Genomic DNA, 10,778 nt, shown 5'->3' with positions numbered 1-10,778 from the left:
AATTACACTCAAGGTACTTTCCTAATAGCTAGCCTTGCTCTAGTTTCTTGGTGTTTTGTGTGCCTTCACCTCTGCCCCACCCACTCCTTCATTTCCCATCATGCTATTCGCCCTGTGAGGCAGAGCTCAGCCTTCTGAGTGTCCAGGTCACTTCCGGCTTCAGATCCCCATTCTTCCCCTAGAGTCCTTTACTGATGGTTCTTCTACAGGTGGTCGTTGGGCCTCTTTCCTGCAAGACTCTTTTCCTATAATTCTCCTTAGTTCCTGGAGCTTCCAGTCTGTTAAGGCCCAACTTTATGTAACACCCGAGGCTTCTTGCAGTGCCATACTGGGAGCTCTGGGTTTATTTATTAAGGAGAGGAAGGTGCTTCTGCTTTTCCTATAGGCAGGGAACTGGAATGGACAGGCAGGACTTCTGGTGTCTGCGTTTAGAAGTGGAGAGAACACCTCAAATGAAAGTCACAAAGGACACACCTATTTCTCATCAGGAGCTACTCCTTGTGTCTTTATAACATGACGGGAAGCATTTTGTTAACATATAAAGTTCATGGTATAACTATCCTAAACAGAAGTGTGAGTTCTCTTATTCTTACTGTCCCTCAGAAGTGATGGTAAGTTCCATTTTCTTCTTGGTAAGTTTATATGATTCCTTGTGGTGTCCCTAGAACTCACCTATTCCATAAGTGGGTCTCTCTCTTTCTCTCTCTCTCTTCCTCTTCCTATCCTGTCTCTTTTTTGGTCTGTTCTTAGACATGTACACATTCACCTTTAACCTAGTTCTCAGAAACATCTTATTTTTCGAAGAACCAAATATGATCACCAGACCTCCAAAATATTAAAGATTTCTTTAGAGGATTCCTCTTTCAAGTCATGACTACTTTTTTTTTTTTTTTTTTTGGTCGGCCGTGGTGCTTGAACTCTGGGCCTGGGCGCTGTCCCTCAGCTCTTCAGCTCAAGGCTAGCGCTGTACCACTTGAGCTACAGTACCACTTCCGGTTTTCTGGTGGTTTATTGGAGATAGGAGTCTCATGGTCTCTCCTGCCCGGGCTGGCTTTGAACCGCGATCCTCAGAGCTCAGCCTCCTGAGTAGCTAGGATTACAGGCGTGAGCCAACAGCGCCTGGCTCATGACTACTTTTAAGTCTACTAAATTTCTAAATTTATCTCAATGGAAGACAGCTCATTGCATTTGCTTCATTTAAAAGTTATATGTGACTCTATGTTGAAAATGAATTATACAAATTGTGGGCGGAAGGGAAAAGCTGGGAGAGAGCAAGGGAAGGGGTGACATGATCCAAAAAGAAATGTATTCATCACCTGACTCATGAAACAGTAACCCCTCTCTACATCTCTCTCTCTTTCTCTCTCTCTCTCTCTCTCTCTCTCTCTCTCTCTCTCTCTCTCTCTCTCTCTCTCTCTCTCTCTCTCTCTCACACACACACACACACACACAGTATTAAGGAAACTAAGATGGCCTTTCTGCCATGGGAACACAAAATAAAAATGTGCTACCTGTGAGGAAACAACTCACTAGACACAAAGTCTTCTGCTGCCCTGCTCTTGGCATTCACAGCTTCTAGAACCGTGAGAAGTATATGTCGTGTTCCTCAGCCACTTGTTTTCTAGTATTCTGTTATAGCAGCCTGAGCAAATTAAGACAGACTCTTCCTAGTTGTCAAGTGTGAACGCTGAACCAGGCTGCCTATGTGAAAATCCAGGGCTCTCCTACATCTACCTGTGCACATTTAATCAAGTAACTTAACTTTCCCTGGTATCAGTCTCCCTGCCTACAAAACCAGAATAATTAAATGCAGTAATTTTCCCTTATCTGCATTTCAAGGTCCCTTGGTGAATGACAGAAACTGACAGTATTAAACCCTATATATACTCTTTTTTTCCCTATATGTATATATGTGTAACAAAGTTTAATGAATAAATTATACACAGTAAAGAATTGGTAACAGTAATTAACAGCAAAACTGAATTGTAGCAATATATTGTAATAAAAAATTATATGAATGTGGAAAAAAGAAGTTATATGCCATGGGACCCACAGTTTTAGTATCAGTCAACTTCTGAATGTTTGTATTCTACAGTGCCCACAGAGAGGAAGGGGTAGGGGCTGGCCAGATCTGTGGCTACCCACTAAGCTAGGACTGCTATTCTCTGGGCTTCTTGGCCTATGGCTTTTTCCTTTTTCTTAGCATTTCACCTCCTCTTCTGATCATCGATCCTCTTGGAGGTAAGAAGTTACTTTCTTTCCATCATCAAAAGCCAGAAAGACGTCTAAATCCCATTCTTTCTTTCTTTGCAGTTCTTTCTGTGTTTTCACGCAGAGAACAGTGTCCACCAAAAACATGATTCCCAGTGACGGATAGAAAAGGATGTGAAACCAGACAGGAATTGGTGACTGGTGTCCTGAAACAGGGGGAAAAAAAAAAAGACAAATAGAAGAGATACTATTTAGATACTATTTAGAGGTAAGTTATGTTTTGAGGGAGGCCTAGTGTGCCTGTTCCTAGAAGAGACACTGGGAAGTTCAGCACACAAATGGAACTATTGGGAACACCAGCTGGGATACATAGTGAACTCTTCCTGGAAGAGATTTAACTGGGAGGGTCCTGTCAGCGGACTTAGTCCTTAGTGTCAGAGATACTGCTCTCTCTATGCTATTGAACGCTTAAATGATCTTGAAGATTAAATTTATTTTCCTAAACAGTTTTTCCCCCAGAAGGAGCTCACAATTAGATATCAACACATGGGCAGGAAATTATGTGCAGTCCTTAAAGTCACTCTCCTAAGTCTGCCATTTGTGCCCGTTGGATCAAAAGCTACACCCTGGTGTCTTTATAGTTCTAGACCCATGGCAGTCAGCAGGAGGAACTCAACATATTGTTGATGAGACTGTAAGAGAGAGGGAAAAGGGAAGGAGAGAAGGGAGTAAGATTGGGAGGAGTGAGAATAGAAGATGAATAAGAAGAAAAAAGAAGGATGAGATGAAATTTAAAAAAAAAAGGGTCAACGATGAGAGAAGTTTGATAAAGCTAGTGAGAACAGTGCATTTCTAAATCCAGGGCTTTTTCCTAGAGAGATTTCCTCTTCCTAGCTAGGCCCTGAAATCCTGAAACCCTCGACCCCAGCCCAGCCCCAAGCGAGACCCCCTTCTCCTGAGCCAGTCTCTCTCCCTCATTTTCACTCACCAAGCACTTGAAGCTCCAGCTCAGGGCTGCGCTTAATGATACTTCCATCTTTTGTGGCAGCCTCACACCAGTAGAACCCAGAATCTTCTCTTCTAGCAGTCAGTATCTGGTACTCAGAGGATATGTTCCTATCCTGCAGGGTCTTGTTGCCCAGGTAGAAGGAGAAATAAAGCTGCAGCCCAGGCTGCAACTGCGTTTCACAGCTCAGGTTGACCAGATGCCCCTCTAGGAGGGGGGATGACAAGGATGCTGTGAGCACTGGAGCTGGAAACAGTTCTAAAGAGATAGTTGAGAAATGTTAGAGCTGCCGGCTTCAGTGTCAGCTGTCTTTCCCCAACAGCCATACCCTCTTCCCACTTAGGAAACCTGCCCTAAGCGAATACTTCCATTTGGTATATTTGTTCCCACTGGCAATAGAGAGGTACTCTCAGGGTTTTCAAATAGACAGAACTATGTTTGCCATCTTGCTTGCAGCTTGTTGAGAAGAAGACCTTGACCTGTGCACACTTCCCTGAAGGGCCATGGTATTCATGGTATTCATACACACTCCCTTACACACTTGCCAGTTCAGTGACTCATTACTTGTGTCCCTGGTTCAAGAGAAAATCCAGGACAATCATTTATTTCCCACAGGAAAACACTTTTTTTTTTTTTTAAAGAAAAAAGTTGGAATTGTGCATACTAAGAGGAAAAGCATCAAACCAGAGTCATATTCACACGGGAACACAGGACACTGCTTAGTTTTAAATGCTTAGAAGTAAGACCAGTGAGGCCACATTGTCCCTGAGAGAGAAAAGGAAATGAAAAGTATGCAGAACCAATTCTTAGTGGTTAGCTGCTTTCTATTTTTATGGAACTTTAATGAAATCTGATTGGATTATTTCCTAATCACTCTCCTGACTACACTGAGTGAGTTTCTGATCTTTGTCAGTAAAATAAAACTGATGAAATAAATATTATTATTAGAGATAATGCTCTGATTTTTTTTGGTGCCAGTCCTGAGGTTCGAACTCAGGACCTAGGTGCTATCCCTGAGCTTCTTTTGTTCAAGGCTAGCGCTCTACCACTTGAACCACTACTGCTGGCTCTTTTTTTATGCTCATTTATTGGAGATAAGAGTCTCACTGACTTTCTTGCCTGGGTTGGCTTCAAGCCACAATCCTCAGGTCTCAGCCCCCTAAGTAGCTAGAATCACAAGAATGAACTACCAGCACTCAGCTAACTTTGATTTTTGGCAACAGCTTCTACAATTATGGGCATGCCATTTGGTATAGTGGGGAGGGCACCAGGCTGGAGCCCATTGACCCCAGTGACCTCTGGTCCTACCCAGCCTATAGTCAGCTGCTTCACTCATACATTTAGGGCTTGAGATATTTTGAATGCCTTTTTTGGTCCTTAAGATGATGATGGCTCTCTTAACTATTGAGACACAATACCGTTTACAGTGATAGACGTTCCGGCTGATTCGAAGCGCTGTCTTCCCTTGCCGGAACAATGATAGTTGCCGCTGTGGTTCACATTGGTTTTCAGAATTGTGAATTCAGAATCTCGAGGAGAAAACTTAAAGGTTTTGCCATTCTGGTAGAAAAGCACATTGTACACCCACTTGTCCTTCCAGCCGTGGCATCTCAAGGTCAGATTCTGCCCTTCAGTCAAGACTCTGGCAGTGGGCTGGAGCAGCAGCCAGTCTGGAAAGGATGGACTTGAAATGTTTACTTAGCTTTGAGGAAGAAGGAGGAAACCGAAGCTTAGCCCTGAGCATTTTATCTTTTCTTCTGGCAGCATTCCACATTCAAAATGCTCCTTATCTGAGGCCTTGTTTCCATGCCTCTAATATCTAGTGTTTTTTTTGAAATAATTTTTAATTGTGAAAATACTGTACAGAGGGGTTACAATTACATGAGCAAGATAATGAGTACATTTCTTATCAAGCATTGTAGCCTCCTCCTTTGTTTCCCCTTCCCATCCCATCCTCCCTCCATCCCCACCCCCCAATCTAATATCTAGTTTTGGTAGAAAGAAAAAAAAATGTTGACCTGTAGTTATGTCTATGACCCCTTGTTGTCTTCTCTTTCAGATCTCAGCAATTGGGTGGGACAAACACAGTTCATTCTATGTCATAGACAAAATTCTAAGATGGCCACAATGAGTCTCATACTTGTAAAAGCCCTTTCAGTGTAGCTAGAGTCTGTGATTCGCTTCTGACCTACAGGATATGACAAAGGCCACTCTTGTGTTTTATTATGGAAGACTCTTCCACAGCAGACTGGATGAGCTCTCCCAGCTGACCTTGAAGCAGTAAGCTGCCGTATGTGAAAAAGCTGATGAATCTACATGGCAGAGACCATTAGGTGACAGCTGACAGCAAGCAAGAGAGCAGGATCGTCAGTCCTATCACCGCAAGGAACTGCACTCTACTAATAATCTTATGAGCTTGGAAGAAGCAGTTGCAGCCAGCTAAGCTGCACAGCTGCATCTGACCCCTGGAAACTGGGACATAAGTGCCTGTAGCTTTAAGTTTGTAGCTAAGTTTGTAATTGATAATAATTTGCTATAACAAATTGTTAATAGGAGCACACACCCTAAGCTAGAGACACAGAATGACGAACATGTAGACATGTACACCCTGTCAAGTTGATAGAAATATTCACACATGGGAAGTCAGGGATAGCACAGGAAAACATAATCTCCAAGTCAAATGGGCCTGCCCTTCTTTGTAAATCCCTGGACATCATCCCAAATGTGGCCTTTACTTTTTCCTTCCCCAGGGACAGGGACTGTTGGATTATCTAAATCAAGATGAAAGTTTGGGGGGAGGGGATGAGAAGAAGATGGTAAGGGATTTCGCCCTTCAGAACTTATCTAAGATTAGAAGGCAGGTGTTCCAGTGCTGTATGCAGCATTATTTTTGTAGTCTTGGGTACTGCCATAGTGATTCTATTGCACCCAAGACTCTTCTTGTCTCTATTCCTGTCCCCAACCAAGAAGTGCTCCAGGACGGCACTGTCCACGCATATACACAGGCATCTTTGTGTTATAGATCCAAAACATAGTGGGAGATTTTACGATACCTCCATCAGATACTGTCAAAAACACACACAAAATTAAATGCCATGGTTAATCAACTTAATCTTGAGGCATGCTCTGAAAGAGAAAATTTAGATACTTTCCAAACATATATGTATGGTTATAAAATCTGATCATATATTAGTCTAACCACAAAGCAATTTTCAACAAATGCTGAGAATTGGTATCATATTTAAAATTAGAGGTGACCATCATATCCCACAAAAATCAGTCACAAGAAGCTACTTCCCAAAGGCTTTTCGATTTTTTTCATGAGTAACAACAACAAAAAGGAAAAGGAAGGCTGGGAATGTGGCTCAGTGATAGACAGCTTGCCTAGCATGCATGAAGCCCTGGGTTTGATTCTTCAGTACCACATAAACAGAAAAGAAAAAAGCCTGAAGTAGTGCTGTGGTTCAAGTGGTAGAGCACTAGCCTTGATCCAAAGAAGCTCATAAACAGTGTCCAGGCACCCTGAGTTGAAGCCCCATAAATGGCAAGAAAGAAAGAAAGAAAGAAAGAAAGAAAGAAAGAAAGAAAGAAAGAAAGAAAGAAAGAAAGAAAGAAAGAAAGAAAGAAAGAAAGAAAAGAAAGAAAGAAGCCAGGTGCCAGTGGCTCATGCCTGTAATCCTAGCTACAGAGGAGGCTGAGAGGATCATGGTTCAAAGCCAGCCTGGGCAGGAAAGTCCGTGAGACTCTTATCTCCAATAAACCACTAGAAAACTGGAAGTGGTGTTGTGGCTCAAGCGGTAGAGTGCTTGCCTTGCGCTGAAGAGCTGAGGGACAGCACCCAAGCCCAGAGTTCAAGCCCCAGGACCGACCAAAAAAGAAAGAAAGAAAGAAAGAAAGAAGCCAGGCACTTGTGTCTCATGGCTGTACTCCTAGTTACTCAGAAGGCTGAGATCTTAGGATTGCAGTTTGAAGCCAGCCCAGGCAAGAAAGTCTGTGAGACTTATCTCCAATATACTACTCAGAAAAAGCTGTAAGTAGTCCTGTGGCTCAAGTGGTAGGGTTCAAGCCTTGAGCAAATGAAGTTCAGGCCTAGAGTTTAAGCCCTAGGACTGGCAATGATGATGATGATGATGATGATGATGCAATAAAACTATGATGGAATTAAAAAAAAATCTTAGTCAGGTGTTGGTGGCTTAAACCTATAATCCTAGTAATCCTAGTTCCTTAGGCAACAGAGATCTGAGGATCACAGTTCAAATCTCTCCTGGGTAGAAAAGTCCACAAGAGTTATCTCTAATAAATCAGTAATAAGCCAGAAGTGGAGGTGTGGCTCAATTGGTAGAATGCTTTGAGTTAAAAAAAACTGGATAAAACAGGAAAAAACAAAAAAGAACAGCTTCCAAGCCCTGATTCCTAGTGCGCGTGCTCGTGCGCGCAAACACACACACACATTCCCCCCCCCCAAAAAAAAGCCTTGAATGATGAGTATTTTATATAAAAATGTATGGGATGAAAAATTTGCATATATATCTTGCTAATTTACTATTCAAAACCATTTCTACATCTTCATGACATTGGAGTAGGAAGAGGCCATTCATTCTAAGCATCATGATTGGAACACTAACAATTCCTACATTAACCAAGTATATTTTCTTGGTCTTAGCATCCACAATTTGGAATGCCAATGTATCTGTGATGAATTTTTCTGTTGAGTAATTATGACAATATAATTTTTAAATAGGCTGTAAAGAACACTAACCAAAAACCTTGGTGTATTGTACTATAATCAAATTAAGTCATTTCTTTCACTGAAAGAAATATCATTGTATGTTGGGAAGGTGGCTCCGTGGTAGAGTGCTTGCCTCGCATGAGGCCCTGGGTTCAATTCCTCAGAACCACATAAGCAGAAAAATTCAGAAGTGGCGCTGTGGCTCAAGTGGTAGAGCACTAGCCTTGAGCTGAAGAGCTGAAGAGCTCAGCGCCCAGGCCAAGTTCAAGACTCATGACTGAAAAAAAAAGAAATATGGTTGTGAAAAACAACCCAGTGTTAGAAGATATTTGCAACACTTGACAAAGAACCTATATCCAAAATAAAGAGTTCCCATAAGCTAATTAGAAAACAAGAGACACATTTTAAAAAATGGTAAAAATGACCTAGATATTGACAGGATATCCAAATAGTTCATTAACATATGAAAATTGGTCAATACTGTTAAACCACCATGAAAATACAAATTAAGACCATCAGCTACTAAAATGGTAAAAACAAAAAAAATGTAGAAAATACTACTAAGATGGGGAAGATCCCAAACTCTCATATTCTATGGAAGTATAAATTGGTTCAAACTACTTTGAAAACCTGATCAGCAATATTTACTAAAATTGAATATATACAAACTTTGAGACCTAGGAATTCTATGATCAGACATCTAACACACACACACACACACACACACACACACACACACACAGATAGCATCCACATAGAGGAAGGCTCTGTGACTTCAGCCTTTCTGCTCTATGCCATACTTACCTTTGTGAACTTCTAACTGCACAGGGTCACTTAGTCTTGAGAGAGATGTCTGACACCTATATTCTCCACTGTCATTGGGCCTGGCCTCAGTGATGCTGTATGTGGGACTCGAGGTCTGAATGGCTGTGCCATTGAGAAACCACTGGGTGGCGCTGTTCCCAGGCAGATGGGACCCTTTACAGTGTAAGGTAACACTTTCCTCTTGGAACACACTGACCCATGGAGGCTGCAAGGTGATCACTGCCTTTGTGGGTTCTGCTTGGGGGTAAAACAAAAACACAAACACGTACAAAGGCAAAACAAAACAAAACAAAAAAACAACCCAAGTAGAGTCAAACAACCCAAGTAGAGTCAAAGGATGGGCTGTATGTGCCTGGAAGGACTTGTGGCTAGCACAGGATAAACTGCCTCCTTAGACTAGTTTGAGATCAGGCTGTGGCAGGCAGGCAGCCTTTCTTTGTGTCCAGACCCTGCTGTAGAGAGTTCTATCCAGGCCCTTACCTTATAACGTGAGCCTTGGGGATTTAGGAAATACCCATCTGTCCAAAGCAGGACTTTCAATGAGGGCAAACAGACTGAAGTCCTTGTCTGTGGTTGCTGCTGTGCTAGACTGAGTCTGTGGGTAAATTGTGAACTTTATTGGCCTCAGCACTGGAAATGGAGGCTTTAATGCCGCCCTTTCAAACCTTCAAAACCTGCCTGGCTCTCTCTGACTGAGGAAAGCACACCGACTTAGCTTTCTTGTAAAGGGGACTAATTTGGAGCATGCTAGAAAACTTGACCAAGCGGCTTCTGTGTGTCTGTGATTCTAGCCTTTGCCTGCTCTCTTTTATATATACTATATATATATATATATATATACTAAGCCATTTGGTTCAGTAGCCAAAGCTCATTTAGAATCTTTAGGAGGAAAGTTTTAATACCAAAGTTTTACAGATAGGTGCTGGTAGCTCATACCTATATATAATCCTCGCTACTCCAGAGGCTGAGATTTGAGGATCTCATTCAAAGCTAGCCTGGGCAGAAAGGTCTGAGCTCCAATAAATCAGCAAAAGACTAGAAGTGGAGCTGTGACTCAAGTGGTAGAGTGTGAGCCTTGAGCAAAAAGATTAAATTAGGAGCTCAAGCCCTGAGTTCAAGCCCACTATCAACATTTTATCTTACTAAAATCCCACTTAAGATATGGGAGGTTTTACATATAAATCTATCTCCTGTCTGTCTTCTCCCTACACTTGCATCTTTAGGTTAATGAGACCCTTCTTTGGGAAGCAGGAATGCAGCATAAGAGGAGAAGTTGGGTTAGAAGTCACTTACCCACTTGTCCATAGACTGGAACTGTAAGAGACCAGAGAACAAAGTCAGCTAACGGGAGATGACAAGGAAAGGGTCACTGGGAAGATAGAATTAATGTGGATTGAAGTGCTGGCTTAGATCTCCTGAGAGTCCGTGTTGTTTTGGTTTTTTATTTCTCTCAAAATCAAATACCAACGGACCTGATGGTTATTATTGCTGAGGCTTTATTATTTTAATCAATTGGTTAATTAATTATGTACTGATATCACAGCTTGAACCACAGTTCCACTTTTGGCTTTTTAGTGGTTAATTGGAGATTTAAAAAAATCTCATGCACTTTTCTGCCCAAGCTGGCTTTGAATTGTGAACCTCAGATCTCAGCCTCTTGAGAAGCTAAAGTTATGGCTATGAGCCACCAGTGCCTAGTATTGAGTCTTTATTTTGGTATGAAGCTTCCAGACTTAGTGCTACTTCAGGGACCCTTTTCCATCTTTTTATTAAATCAGCCCCAGTATGCCATCAGATCACAGATACAACAGAGTTGTCTCCATACTCGTGAATTCTAGCCTATCATATTTAAAAGAGACAAATAACCTTGACTCTCATAGTCGGAACCTACGCCCTTGTAGTCACCCGCTCTGAAGCCAACTTACCGCACAGGAGCAGAACCGTCAGGAGCCACATTGTTCTGTCCACTCTGATAGCAACAATGGCATCTGTCATGGGCAAGACATT

The 10,778-nt window shown here is 42.0% G+C and overlaps 1 protein-coding gene across 3 annotated transcripts; it reads right to left on the bottom strand.

Moving 5' to 3' along the window:
* Positions 1 to 1,966: 1,966 nt before the first annotated feature.
* Fcgr1a (Fc gamma receptor Ia) lies at positions 1,967 to 10,778 on the bottom strand. 3 transcript variants are annotated; one of them, XM_070022955.1, is made up of 7 exons: positions 10,697 to 10,777; positions 10,065 to 10,085; positions 8,751 to 9,008; positions 6,271 to 6,282; positions 4,636 to 4,887; positions 3,200 to 3,475; positions 1,967 to 2,417 (listed from the first exon to the last, which is right to left on the bottom strand). In XM_070022955.1, the coding sequence occupies exons 1-7, from the start codon at positions 10,764 to 10,766 to the stop codon at positions 2,224 to 2,226; spliced, it is 1,083 nt and encodes a 360-aa protein (XP_069879056.1). In that variant the 5' UTR covers positions 10,767 to 10,777; the 3' UTR covers positions 1,967 to 2,223. The 3 variants fall into 3 exon arrangements, with proteins under 3 accessions (XP_069879056.1, XP_069879058.1, XP_069879057.1); XM_070022957.1 differs by lacking the exon at positions 6,271 to 6,282 and having other exon boundaries at positions 8,751 to 9,005; positions 10,697 to 10,778; XM_070022956.1 differs by lacking the exon at positions 6,271 to 6,282.

This window comes from Dipodomys merriami, unplaced genomic scaffold, assembly GCF_024711535.1.
Source record: "Dipodomys merriami isolate MVZ:Mamm:240054 unplaced genomic scaffold, mDipMer1.0.p SCAF_156, whole genome shotgun sequence".
Classification (NCBI taxonomy): domain Eukaryota; kingdom Metazoa; phylum Chordata; class Mammalia; order Rodentia; family Heteromyidae; genus Dipodomys; species Dipodomys merriami.
This window is presented reverse-complemented; position numbering and strand designations above follow the sequence as displayed.